This window comes from Mchenga conophoros, linkage group LG1 (assembly GCF_057382185.1).
Source record: "Mchenga conophoros isolate Kocher_MC1m ecotype Shallow Benthic linkage group LG1, M_conophoros_male_GT1.1, whole genome shotgun sequence".
In the NCBI taxonomy this organism is placed as follows: domain Eukaryota; kingdom Metazoa; phylum Chordata; class Actinopteri; order Cichliformes; family Cichlidae; genus Mchenga; species Mchenga conophoros.
This window is the reverse complement of record NC_140526.1, coordinates 29924390-29939056: the sequence shown is the minus strand read 5'-3', so window position 1 is coordinate 29939056 and position 14667 is coordinate 29924390. Positions and strand designations below refer to the sequence as shown.

The 14667-nt window shown below is 42.0% G+C and overlaps 1 protein-coding gene across 2 annotated transcripts in view; it reads right to left on the bottom strand.

Moving 5' to 3' along the window:
* LOC146583599 (E3 SUMO-protein ligase PIAS1-like) overlaps window positions 1-14667 on the bottom strand; it is a 70709-nt gene that overhangs the window by 8421 nt on the left and 47621 nt on the right. The window contains exons 4-13 of one of the 2 annotated variants that reach the window (XM_085274275.1): window positions 7267-7351; window positions 7015-7153; window positions 6796-6930; window positions 5482-5587; window positions 5088-5161; window positions 4645-4805; window positions 3574-3710; window positions 3156-3387; window positions 2432-2571; window positions 1657-2180 (exon numbers count right to left, since the gene is read on the bottom strand). In XM_085274275.1, coding sequence (XP_085130401.1) covers window positions 2065-2180; window positions 2432-2571; window positions 3156-3387; window positions 3574-3710; window positions 4645-4805; window positions 5088-5161; window positions 5482-5587; window positions 6796-6930; window positions 7015-7153; window positions 7267-7351 — 1325 coding nt within the window. In that variant the 3' untranslated portion in view covers window positions 1657-2064. Of the gene's footprint in view, window positions 1-1656; window positions 2181-2431; window positions 2572-3155; window positions 3388-3573; window positions 3711-4644; window positions 4806-5087; window positions 5162-5481; window positions 5588-6795; window positions 6931-7014; window positions 7154-7266; window positions 7352-14667 lie in introns of those variants that run through there. The other variant, XM_085274264.1, reaches the window with a different exon arrangement.

Sequence of the window (14667 nt, the reverse complement as noted above, 5' to 3'; positions counted from 1 at the left end):
ACCGTGAGCTCGCTAATCCGGTTCCCCGAACACACCTGCTGTTGATGATTACTACAGCTGGACGCAGGAATGTGACATCACTGGGTGTCGTAAAAGGGGCTACGCATCGATAGTAGAAACATTGATCGGCAACCCGCTGATTGGTCGGCGAAAATGTCGAAGGGGCGTGCTCGGTATTTTCCGGCAGCAGAGCAAGAACTCATGAGTGAGGGATTTCAGGAGTTTCAGAGTTTAATTAAAACGCAAGAGAACACTGCAAAGGCTGCAAAAGCAAGGAGAGAGGGCTGGCAGAAAGTTGCTGACAAATCAAACTCGTAGGTAATTTAATAATAATAATAATAATAATAATGGATTGGATTTATATAGCGCTTTCCAAGGCACCCAAAGCGCTTTACGATACCACTATTCATTCACTCCCACATTCACACACTGGTGGAGGCAGCTACGGTTGTAGCCAGGCTGCCATATCGCGCCATCGGCCCCTCTGGCCAACACCAGTAGGCGGTAGGGTAGATCTATCATATGACACTATATTGTCCAATATCATATGGCATTATATTATATTATAATATGTTATATTATATCCCCTTTCACATTAGAGCCACAACAGGACCCACAAGAAAATGGGAACAAGTAAAAGTGGAATACAGGAGTATTCTACAGAATGGTAATATTTATCTCTTAGATTGCTTTGCGTCTCTTGGCAAGGTAATACTGGCCTGTAATACTCTGTTAGTTTGTTCATAACAGCAACCAAGAAAAGGGCAGAGCAAAAAAAGACAGGTGGTGGTCCTGCACCCCCTCGTCAACAAGTTGGTTAAGTAAATAATACCCTCACGGGAATATCGATATCTCTCTATGAGCACACTGTCGCGCTGAGCTAAAGGATCCTGTCTGTCCCGCAATATACGCTGAATTCTGAGGACTCTCCTTATCAATCTTGCACCTTCCGCAATGGGTTGGTCGCGTATACGGACAGGACATGGCTGCGACAGGCTTCCCAAATCCACCTTCACTTTTATAGCCGTGGTCTCTCATCTTGATTACACGAAGTAATTTACAATTACTACTCTGAAATATGAATTACATCTGTAATAATCACATACATGTAATAGAATGTTAATAGTTCATTTCCCTTTTTTAGGAAATGACCTGTATGTATCTGTGTGACATCAATAAAAGGATCAAGTGCTGCATTACCTTTAGTTACATTGATAATATTTATTTATGGTGAAACAGTGGAAAAATATCGCTGTTGCTTTCGTATAAATGAAGCGGACATACCTGCGTGGCCGCGATCTAATCCTGTTTACATAAAGTAAACCTGCTCCCGAGCAGGTTTACGCTTACGGCTCTGTTGCTATGACAGCAAGTCCCGGATGAGCTTCGGGGAACCGACTGATCCAGGATCACGCGAAATCGTCAACAATCTAATCCAGCTAACTTACTTAGCGAGGTACGAAGAACGGGCCCCAGGTTATCTACTATTCTGTTGGTGGTTTGATCCCTGGCTGCTCCAGTCTGCATGCCAAATATCACTGGGCAAGACAGGTTGACCCAAGTTACTCTCCGAACATCCATCGCAGTATGAAAGTTTGTCCTTTTAATGCATTTGTAATGTTTGGGATCATTTTCAGCATGAAGTTGTTGTAAATGAGACGCTTTCCACATGTTATTGCATAATGAATCAATGTCTTTTCTGCATTAATCAAAGCGAGGCTACAGTTTGTTTGTTTTTTTTTAAGCCTGACATTTTTTGGTCTTATCACTTCTTTTGTCCTCCACTTATGCAGTTTCTTCAGTGTTTTTAAGGACACATTGCACACTACACTGAGATCAGTTAACTAATAGCTCTTTAGGAATCACTGTGTTAGAGCAAAAATACTATTTATATCTGTCAAACTGTGTTAGCTCTGGCATTTTTCATCTGATTCAACTAAAGAAAGTATGAAAATGGCAAACTTTTGTGTCAGGCTACTACTAACAAAGTGCTAAAGATAGAATTTAAAATGCGTTGCTAAATTGTCTGTTATGTGTAAACACAACACTGCTTCTTCTCTTGAGTTAGGAGCATTTATTATTAATTATTACTTCTACTGAATGAGCCACGATGAGCCAAAGACCTTCAGAAAGCCTGGAGAACTGCTGCACTTTGAAAAATGACAACAAAGCGTGGCTCACTGGAAGATAAACAGGAAGAAATGAGAGGTGACTCAAGACTTTTGCACAATACTTTTGTTATGTTAGAACAGTGTGGCTCTTTGGCAGAATTTTACATAAAGTTAGCACAATTTTAACAAAATTTGGCTACACACTGTGAATGATATAGGTTATAGTTAGGTTTACATAAATGCACTGTACACAACAGTATCTTTACTAATGCACATGTATTCATGAATACTTGCAAAGCATCCGGTATGTGTGTCATTACCTGAAAGGTCATTGGGGGTGTGGTAGTAGGGCCTGTAGTCCTGGATGAGAGGGGGGACAGGAGGGATGTAGCTGGTGTCTATCCCGGGCATGCTGGGGGTACGGCTCACAGGAGAGGCCTGATGGTGCAGGTTCAACACGCTAAAGGCAAACACAGAGGAAGAAGACGAAGAGATAAAGAACTAAAGAAGCCACGTAACTTCTAATAAGGCTTTTATGATGTGTCACGTGTACTGGGATAAACCACAGGGCCGTCCTGTCACCTTCAATTAGAAAAGTAACACTCACAGGATTCATTAAAGAGAAATGGGAGCAGCAGATGCACCTAATGAATTTTGGATTGGTAGAAAAGGCAGCTGTTTAAATTTCATAGCCATACTAAAGCTGGATTCAAGACTTCAGTCGGGTCTGTTTGTCGGCAGTTTTGAAATTTTGCGACAAACTATGATTGGCTGAACTTTGATTCCTGTTTGCAAAAAAGGCAAGCGAGGCGAGTTATGGAAAGTCAATCGGGTCATCAGACACAAATGTTTCGTCGACACGCTCGGGCACCGACTGCGAGCGCCGATGTGAAATGTCAAGAAGATGCTGTGCTCATGAATCATTTAAGCAGAGAGACAAAACTGCCCACGCGAGCGGCTAAAACGAGCATCAATTTCACATTTAATCAAATTCAACCTGCCTGCGGAGATTAAATCAGCATCTAGGGTGTGTGCTCGCCTCACCCTTTGTTGATGACGGGTGGCGAGGTCGGGGACATCGAAGGGCACGCTCTTTTGATAGGAGGCGGCAGCGTTGGGGGCGGCGGCGGCGGCGAATCCGGTCCTTCATCGTCTGAGGAGCTGTCCAGTGTCAAGTCGATCACTTCCACTTTCTTGCCGTTGCTGCTGTCGCTGCCTCCGTGGCTGGATGCCGAGGAGCTCCGCTGATCTGAGCCTGCGGCGGTCCGGCATGAGCCTGTAGAGCGGCGGTGATGTATCAGTTTGTGCAAATGTTTTTGCTTTTCAGAGACTGAACAGTTAAAAAAAACAAAACACAACTTCTCCCAACAGATGCCTCGCCTAATTAAAGCTGGGATCACTAAAGGCAGGCTTTCAGGCTAGCATTCCCCTTCTCTCCCTCCTTGTTTATCCCTCATCTCACCATCCAGCCCATTGTTATAGGAAGCAGAGGACACCTCCTGCACTTCCTTCTTAGACCTCATGGGGGCCCAGCTGCCATCCTCCTTAAACTGGATCTCATCACAGTCCGTGCAGCTATTGAGGATCTCTACAAAAAGCCTGAGAACAAACACACATGTCATACAGCAACCAAGAGAAAAAGACTTCACATCCACTTTACAGTTTCTCTCTAAAAATCATTCCACAAACGGTTCTTTTATATTGAGCAAGTGTTTGGAAGATAAACCCCCCCCCCACTACATTTATTAGAGTAAATCCCTTATGCTGTATCATTTTATTTGTATCCCATCATATATATATATATATATATATATATATATATATATATATATATATGTGTGTGTGAAGAAGAACCACATAGCAAGCATTGAGTAACAGAGTAAATAAAGAAAACAATACAACGCTCCACAGAGCAACAACAAACAAACAACAACAAGAAAAGGAGAGACGAGGTAAATTGTTACAGTGTTCTGGGACTTTAAACATAAAGGCTGTTTTTTGCTGCAAAAAATATAGTGTGGCACATACACTGACCAGCCACTTTATTAGGTACACCTGTTCAACTGATTGTTAACACACATATCTAATTGGCCAATCACATGGGACCAACTCAGTGGATTTTTGGAATGTAGACAGGGACAAGACGACCTGCTGAATTTCAAAACGACGCATCAGAATGAGGAAGAAAAGTGATTTAAGTGACTTTGAACGTGGCATTGCTGTTAGTGTCAGACGGGCTGGTCTGAGCGTTTCACAAACTGCTGGTCTGCTGGGATTTTCCTCTATAATCATCTCTAAAGTTAACAGAAAATTGCCTGAAAAAAACCAAAGAGAGAAAAAAATCCAATATCCAGTTCTCTCTGCAAAAACAACCCATTGATGTCAGCGATCAGAGGAGAACGGCCGGGCTGCTTTGAGCTGATAGAAAGGCAACAATAACTGAAATAAGCATTTGTTACAACCACGGTATTTAGAAGAGGACCACTCTTGGCACTATTTGATCAAAGGTCACCGGCAGGCCACAGCGACCTACCCATCAATGATGAGATGCTCGTACGGCGCCTTCTTGTCGCAGACGGGACACACCCAGGTGGGCTTCTTCTCATTCATTTGGATGTAAAGTGTGGCGTCGAAGCACTGCAGGTGGGAACATGTCAGCGCCCGGCACGGGATCATCAGCCGCATCTTCCCCAGCTGCGCGGTGAGCACATACGTAGTCAGGCCACGAAGGAAGTATAAGTGACACACAAATGTCACAAACACAACAAACCCATATAGCAAAACAGGATAGGGGCCAGAAGACAATAAGACAGGTGGTTCATGTTCACATACATAAGTTATGTGCGAGGGCATGTCGAGTCACATACAAAGTAAAATGAGAGGAAAAAGAAAAGTAAAAAGTGGAGCAACGTGTTTGGGCATGACTGAACCTCGAAGAAGGGCCTTAAATTCATGAGGAGCAGGGAGCATGTTTACCGGGCAGAGGAGCGACACTCGAAGGCTGGTTGTGGCTATTTCGCTGTCTGGGTCGGCTGTTAGCTTCTCTTTTACTGCAGGGTAGAGGAGAAGGACAAACACGTGTCAGTGTCAGAACCAAAGTCCTGACTTCTCCTACCAGATGAGCCTCCTGAATCACTGCCTGACTGCACCTAAATCTTTTTATGCAACTTGCAAAACAGCATGCAAGAAATATACAGACAGCTCCCATCTGACTGGATGAAAACATTTCAAAACAAGAGTTCAGTCTTAAGCCTTTTGCCCTGTCCCACACCACAAATTCAGCCTTTGATACATTAAATTACAGTGGAAACAGAAGAACAGCATTAGCTGATACACTGGATAGGTGCTTCTTTTAACAAGAGGTCCTTACTGAGTGCTCTGGAGTGGTCTGGGTTTCTGATGCCTTTAGCTCGCAGTCTCTGTAACAGCACTGTGGACGACTGCTGCTTCACCAAGTACACCGCCATCGAGTAACTCTGAACACACGGGAAGACACGACAGAGAGTGACAGCACGTCCTTGAACATGTTACTCAGTATAACTTTCAATGTTCTCAGTGAAATCGATCCATCTGCTGTGACACTAATGTAAGTTGTGCAACAGTCAGCAAGCTCTTCTGTTCTCAGACCTTTCCTTTACCGCCCTCTACTGTCCGTCTGTGGAACGTCACGCTCCACCCACCTCGATAAAAGCCAGCAAATATAAAGACAGAATTTTCTTAATCACATTTATGACGCGTTTATCCTGAAATCCTTCATCAAACGCCTCTGAATCCATGTATTTTAAAGGGAAATCTTCCCCTGAAGTTGTAGTTTTTATCCAATTTTGGTTTTCTTTTACAACGTTTGGCTGTAAAAAGGGAACACTGTGCCCCTTCCTGCGCTTCGCACCAATTTGAAAGCCTCTTTATATAATCAAAGTATTCTTTAAGTCTTTTTTTAAATAGGCTCTTCTCTGCTTCTTCTTTTTTTGTCTGTCATCTATGTGAACACAGTAAGTTAAGAACACCGGGTGATGTGATCATACACTGAGGAATGCGCCAGCACCTCGTTGCATAAATGGGGACATACATTAATCAAGATTAATGCAGATTTTCAGGACCTCTATTTAAGACAGAAAATTCACATTAATAACACCTGCGGATCAGCTCCAACACCAGATTAATTAACCGTGTTGTATCTGGATAGAGCACACAATAGAATTTATTTAATTTTTTTAATGATCATGATGCCATTAAAAAAAAAGTCAAACCGTAACTTGTCTCTAGTCCCTTATGTTGTGTTACTAAAAATAAAAAAAGACTATATTGTGATTCAAGTGCTTGGAAGTATAAGGAGTGAAAAAGTCTGCAGAGGAAGTAAAGGAGCAAGAGTGCAATGAGTTGAACACAAGACATTCACACATAATATTTCTATGTCATTTCTTTGTAAAGCCAGAATTAGCTTCGTCTTATTTGTATTAAGCTTGTTTACGTGTTTGTCTGATGGAAGAGGCTTAGACGAGGGTGGGGGAGCTGCAGGAAGTCAGATATCTGCTTTCAACTTCAGAACGACACCAAAGCTGAGAAAAGCAAAAAGTAAGCCTTCGTATTTGAGCAGCTGCAAACCAGCAAATGTTTAAATTCATTCATTACGCATCTAAAGTGTCAGTTATTCACACACACTGCAAAAAGCTTTGGCTCCTACCCTTCCGATCTCAGCGGTCCACGACACCACGATGGTATTGGGGACTGTGGTGGACAATCTGACCAGTGAGGTAATGTTGATTGGGCGGCTGGGCCGCTTGGGCTCGACACCGTTTTTGGTTGGAGGAAGATAACCCTAGAAATGAGAAGCGAATATCATTAATGTCATTTTCCAGGTGGCATTCTAACATTCTTTATTAAACGGCTGAGCGCTTCTCACCGGCAGGTTGCACGGCTTCCCGTTTACTTTCACACACAGATTGGGGGGGAAATGGTCTTCCTGAGGACAGCTGGTCTCCGACAGGCAAAACCGCAACTGAACCTGAACTGAGAAGTCACATTTGGTCCCCGAGATGTCCCTTTGAGAGCAGAAACACATTTATCAATGCGCAGCCGCGCAAACCCTGTACATTTCTGAATTATTCATGAACAATTCAGCATCCTGCGTTGACGGAGCGGCGTTAAATTTTACATTGAGCTGCTGATCTGCTGAACTTGCTGCGGCGTTAAAGCGAAGGCGAAACATGTCTCCTGAAACCGCTGGCTGTTGTCTGACGCTGCAGAGAGACAGAGAGAAAGCGGGAAAGGACATGTTTAATAGTTGAGGACATTACATATAAACCTGAATTAATCGTGCCTGCTTTCTCACATTACATGCATCTACTTTTAAACCCTCAGACATAAATATAATAAAAAACAACGTCTGAACAAATAACACGCCCCATACATGAAGCAGGTGAGGAAATATGTGCACAGCTGTGTAGCAGAGGGGCTCTCCTTCATAAACATCTGCATTATCAGGCAGGGCTCGCACGCATGAAATGACTAACTGAGAAACACCTGGACGCCAAAACCAAACCTCACACTAAGGTGAAAACGAAGGAGAAAATGTGTGCGTGCTATTTATAGGCCCACCCACAGGTGCGAGCTCGAGAAAAGTTTGAGCTGGATTTGTGTAGGAGGTCAACATGAAACTACGAGTCACGAGGGTTCAAACCGAGCCCCGTTTTGCATTTGGACTTTAACGATGTTTCAGCTTCTTAGGAAACTTGCTTAAATATCTTCTGTCATAAAGTGAAAGACAGACACCGACAGTTAGTTTCTCTTGGCACAGATGGGTATCCCATCGAACCAGTGGCAGTTCAGGGGTTTAAAAAAGAGTTTATATATTCTATCATCCCTGTGAAAAATTCATTAATATGTTTGAACATGTTCGTTTGATGATTTCAGATGGAAATGTAAAAATAGCAAATTATCATTTTAGGGTTATTACATTTTAAACTGCAACTACACAAAAAATAGCAGCCACAGAGGTCGTAGTGAAACTCCAAACGTGACAGTTTCTCAGGTCCTTCTGTTTGCACTAATATTTATACTCTCACATCTTTGGGAGCTCACCTTTGACACTACCTTCAAGTCTTTCGTTTGGCAAGATAAAAGCCCCGTGGGTCATAAAAAATGTGGTATGGGAGTTACAGACGTTTAAGTATTATATTCAGTACTGTGCAAAAGTCTCGTTTCTTTATGTTGTGCTTCTGAGGATGGCATCTCTCAGTGCAGTACGTTCTATATATTTGAGAAAACTGATCTGAATGTTGTTGTTAAGAAATACAAACATTCAACAACGACCTGACAAGGGACATGTGGGATACATCTGCACTTGGTTTAAAGAACGATCATGGATTGGCCTCCCCAGAGTCTGGGCCTCGACTTTATTGAAGATCATCTGAACTGAGAACAGGAAAAAAAAGGCAGCCAACATCCAAAGAAGAGCTTTGAATGTCCTTCAAGAAGCCTAGAGAACTATTCCTGAAGACTACAAGACAGCTTCCTAAGGCTGTGTTGAACCATAAAGTTAGAATAATAATGGATTGCATTTTATATAGCGCTTTTTGAGACCCTCAAAACACTTTACAATTAAACTATTCATTCACTCTCACATTCACACACTGGCAAGTTACAGTTGTAGCCACAGCTGGGGCAGACTGACAGAAGCCCCTCTGGCCATCACCAGTAGGTGAAGTGTCTTGTCCAAGGACACAACGACCAAGACAGAGAGAGCAGGGGATCGAACCGGCAACCTTCCGGTTACAAGATGAGCTTCCCAACCCCCTGAACCACGGTCGTCCCCTGACTGACTGTGCAAAGTCAGTTTTTATCTATATGTTGCATTCCCGTGTCACGCCTACATGTTTCAGTAAATCACTGAACCTACTACACCTGTATTCATGTGTTCTGTACACACATGAAATCAAACTACACTTTAAATTGGGTTGAGATGAACAAACAGGTAAAAAAAAACAAAAAAAAAAAAACAACAACAACCAAAAAAACAAAAAAACAAAAAACATATTTAAAAAGAAATTCCAGCTGAGATGTAGAACAGGTGATGAACTTCTTAGTTGGAATGAAACTGAAAAATGAAAGCAACTAAAATCTCCACTGAAAAAGATTTTCTTAAAAAAATCTTCATTACAAGTTTTCCTTACGCAGACCACTATAATCAGTGTTAAAACACTGTTGATGTTTTACTCCCTCTGCGTGGATGTTGTGAAACAGATAAATCTCAGTGGGAATGTTTTGGTCTGCAGGTTGTGTAAGTGAGGAGCGAGGAGGAGTTGTTGCTTTAGCTACATAAAATAATGCTGAACTGTGAGTGTGTGAGTTAAAATGTGTCTCTGTACACACACACACACACACACACACACACACACCAGCTTTAAGAACACAAAAATGCTTTCCATATATGGCGCGTGCGTGTGTGATAGGGGGGTGGGGGGCAGTACAGTTCCTATGGATGATTACTGGACCAATCATGTACCTCCTCTCGGCATACCAAACAGCCATTAAATTTCCCAGTGATGACCCGTCTCATCACCAGCGTGGTATATAATTTGTTTGACATGTGCAGTGTTTGCTGTATGTTCCTGTGTGTTTTAAGCAGCAGCCTGTGCACTGCGGAACAAAATCATGCGCGAGTGTGCTTTCGAACAACCATCTCCCTCCTCTCCGGGCACACAGGTTATAAATAGAAAAAGCTCTCTCACTCCCTCACTCTTGCTCTGCCTATCTCCTATCACTCTATAACTCCCTCTCTCTCTCTCTCTCTCTGGTGCTGGATTTGTTTCTGGTGTTTCAAAGTGAGTGGTTGGGAGAGATATGAAAGAGGTTGAAATGGCCTTTGATTGATGTCTTCCTCACTCTCACTAACACAAGGCTGTATTTTTACCCAAGCACAGTGTTGGACATCAACTTTAACATATTTTCTTTGTTTTTCTCACTAACTGGTCTAAAGTAGCAAAATATATATCTGCTTATATCTGAAAGCAGATGCAAGCTCCTCATTAGCCCTTTACCATTAATCTTCCTTGGGATTTCTGTCCTGCTTATACACAAAATTAAAAGTAGCAGTTTGAAACTAAACTTAGTCTTCTCACCTCAGATCATATTTCTCATTCAAATCTACAATAGTCAACTTTTGGTATTATAGCGGGCACTGCTGCCAAGACACGTGTTGTGCCATATCTCATCACTCTCCTGTTTCCTTGGTAACCAAGCAACTACCATTAACACAGCACATGGAGCCCAGAGTCGATGAATGGAAGAGTCGCGTCATCTCCGTTCACTCCAATGATCCTGATAATGCAGATCTTTAGCAACATATGCTAGCTGCACCATAGAGATATAGCACAGCGTGGAAGTTTGAGATGCATTTTTACAAGGTAATAAATTAAAAAAAAAACAACAAGTCTGTAATGTTATCAGCACACAATCCAACTGCCCACTAAGCACTTGTCAGAACTATTCCAAACTCCCGCTGATAGGACTCTGATTTAGTCAAGGGCTCTGATGAGCCTAGCCTAGCGCTAGCCACAACCGGGTTTCTTTACTTTGTTTTTACTGAAAATCAAAAGCAACACATCTATGGATGTTACACAGAACAAATACAGTTGATTTATTAACAAAAAATAAAGGAAAATCTAAAATCTCACTGGAAACAGGGGAAACGGTTAGCCTGAGTTTCACCAAAAGTACAAAATGCTACCTCAGGAGGCGCTAAATCCCACGAAACTATGCAGACTTCCATTGTTTACAGAAGAACAAGAATAAGAAGCATAACAGCTGCTTAAAACAAACTCAGAGATTTGTTACTGTGGTGATGCAGCAGTTTGGCCCACTGATATCTGCTGTTGCGATCACTCATGTAAGGAAGGCAAAAGATATAAATAAATAAATCTTTTTTTAAATCATATTTTTACTTCTGATTGCAGCCCAGTTATTGGCAGATATTCTAATAATATACATGTAAGTGGGAAAAATCTTTTCACAGAAGTCTGTTTAGTACTTGGGACAAACTAAATATAACCAATGATTCAATAGCTTCCAAAACCAGCTTCAGCAGCAATATTTCAATGAAATTATTTTCTGTGTGACTTTATCAGTCTCTAACATCACTGGGGAGGAATTTTGGCTTACTATTCAGTTCAGTGAGGTATGTAAACATTTGTTTATGCACAGCTTTCGGTCCCACCTCGACATTTCAGCACTAGGTTGAGGATCTGGACTTGGACACCTTGATTCTTTTCTTTTTCAGCCATTCTGTTCTCTGCTGTACTTGAGATCACTGGCCTGTTACATGACCCAATTTCAGCCAAGCTTTAGCTGTCAAACAGATGGCTTCAGATTTGACTAGAATACTAGAGTGGCACAGTCTTCTGTGGTTAGCGCTTTTGCAAGCAAGAAGGTCCTGAGTTTGCATTTTGTGCAGAGTCTGCATTTTCTGCTGTGTTTCTGTGGGTTATGGCTTCCTCCCACAGTCCAAAGAGAACCAATGGGCAATGTTAACTGGTGATTCTAAATGGGCCGTAGGTGTGAATGCGAGTGTGAATGGTTGTCTTAATGTGTTAGCCCTGCGACGGATTCCCCTATGACAGCTGGGACAGTGGACAAACAGTTTGGCATACAGAGGACTTGACTCAATGACTGTAAGGTGCTCAGGTGGTCCTGTAGCTTTAAAATGAACCCAAACCATCACCCTCCACTACCATGCTTTGAAATTGCTTTTGACGTACTGTACTGCTCAGTGTCTGACCTTGAGATGAAGTTCCTGGGATGTACACTCGTAATAAACTGTAAAATGCCAAAATAGCTGCTTTCATAGAGGTGCTCACACTTGCTGATGATCAGTTACTGACCCTCTTAATTCCGATGGAGTGAGTAAGGGTGGACTTGGGTTTTCAAAGGACTGCAGTGAAAAGTCTCCTTTTCACATGACTGCAAGTCGCTGGCATGGTGGGTCTGTCAATATGTAACTTGGTGATTAATCAAAACCCTCAACCTTTATTTGTAACTCAGCAGGTCAAAGTTACATGCAATAATGCTAGACTGAGTGAGATTTTCCACTTCAGCAGAGTGAAGACTCTTACTTTATTGCCAGTCAGCCGGCTCCTGTTGGTTCAGATGCTTTTGGTCTTGATAGCAAGATTAGGTGTATGCTGGCTTGACATGGGTGGACAGTACAACTGCTGGTTTATATTTAAGAGGAGATTTTATATTTGTTTGCAGAGTGGACTCAGATCCTAACAGAATTTAATGCAACAGCATCCTCTAATTACCCCTTAAAGCGACAGATTCTGCTGTTTAGCAAAAGTTATAAGCTCATAAAATTGACTACATCATATGCAGCAGAATTTCTATAAACTGAGCTTCTACTTATTCTCACTGAAAGAAGCAACAGAGAGCAATGATCAAGAGCTGGAATTACAGTTCCCGGCATAGCATGAAATCTTATTTCTGACTAATGGTGCTTAATAAACATAAATAAATCACCGGGACATTAATTTTGAGGCGCAAGCATAATCACAATAAATAAATAAAAGCTTCTATTAATACAAATCTCCAACCATGTGTCTCAGAGTACCAGGAGATTATTCTGAGTAAATGCAGAAGAAGAGAGGAGGACAGCTGAGGTGAAATTTCTAAAGGTCTAACATGGGTATTACAGATAGCACAGGCTAAAGGATTTTTTGCAGTTTGTGATAGACTGTGTGCTTAATATCGAGCTTTTGAAATCAGTTCAGCACTTCTGAAGGCAAAAACCTGCAGACTTTCTGTCCTTCATGGTACGCGGTTTGAGACCCTTGCTGTACCTGGCACTGCGCTGCATTTTAAACTGTTTCTAAACTGTAAACTGTATCTAAGGCAGATGGTGGGAGGAGTGACAGATGGGAGAATGACCTCCAATAGGTTGATGTTTACAGTACAGAGGAAATAAACCAAGCGGGAACCAAAATATACAGTCAGCTGCAGTTTTTCTGAGTATATAGAATCACTCAGAGATGTATTTCTATTTTTTCCCCGTGCATGCCTAATAACAGAAGAGGCTGAAATGACACTAACCTAGCTGTAGACCTAGTTTCTACTGAGCCTGAACTGCAGCGGCTATATTAAGAATTTGCTCTAATATTTTGTTGTGCACTTATTAATATAAATGTGGTGGACAAAAACAGCAAAGGTTCAAGGAGATCCAAAATAACTAACAACTACTTAGCCACTGTGGGAGTGTGCACAGTGCCCACAACAATGAATATGCACATACACACTGGTCTCTAAAAATACATAGGTTATCTGATTAATGAGCTCTAAAGGGAGGTGAAAAAGGGATGTGACTGGGTTGGGATTCCCACACGCCAACGAGCCAGCCTTCCCAAAAAGGAAACGTCTGTAAACCTTTCGACAAGCACACAACTGTGAAGAAAGAAAAAAAGTTTTGCGGCTGACATATTTATGTTTGAACTAAATTTATGTTCCAGTGTGACCACATCTGTTTTAAACCATGCGATTTAGCTGTTATCGGCCCATTTAATGGCTGTTATCAGTTGTTATCAGTACAACACATATTGCCAGTAGGCGCACTCCCCTCTACCTTCGAGCTGGCTCGGTAAGCCTCTACCATCCATTGTAATGAGAGATAAACAGAGAGCAACACAGACGTCTACTGTCCGTGTATAATCTCTGCTCCTAAGTGCTGTGCTAAGCTAGCAAATGTACACTCTTTACATGGTAAAAAGTGGGTTAAATAAAGGAAGTGCCAACGTCTAACCTTTTGTTCCAAAACAAAGCTAAAGACTGAGTAAAAACAAGAGTTTGCTCGCTTTTGGTGGCAAATTCATCTGTTGTGGTTGAGAGCTGACTTGATTATACGTCAGCCACTTTTAATGCCGTTTTAACCTGTGAACCTCCACTCAGAAGGGCAGAATGAGGTATAACTACCCACTAGTTGAAAGCGGAGGCCACCTACTTGGGATTGATACCAAGAGATAACTGCCATTCAGCAGGCTCATAACAACTGAAATCAACGTCTAAAAAGGTGTTAAAATTGGCAGCTGATAAAATAGAGTGAAATAATAAATTATATTTCACATTAAAAATAGGGGTGTAACTATTACCAGGCTCTTTACAGCAAGAAAACGTAAAATCTGGGTTCGGCTCTGCTTTGAAAAGAAGAAATGTGAGCTAAACATCAGAGAATGTGCTCGAGCTTCATAGCCACTCTTCAGCACAACAAAGCCCAGCTGGAGTTTATTAACTTGTTAGTGGCCTTGCTACTTTTTCTCTGGTGCACCGCATGCACGGGCGCACCGCGCACACAGAATCAAAGGCAGTGCCACATGTGCGTGCACAAACACAACATGCAGCAGCGTTCACAGACAGAACAAAGACAAAAATCCTTCCAGCGTCACTCAAACTACAACGCCAGAATGATCGGCGACAAAAAGGTCGGCTCTAAATGTCACACTCACATTCATGCACAATGACAACTTTCCAGAAGTGTTTCTTGCCCCCCCTGCAGTTATTACCTTTTATTATCCAC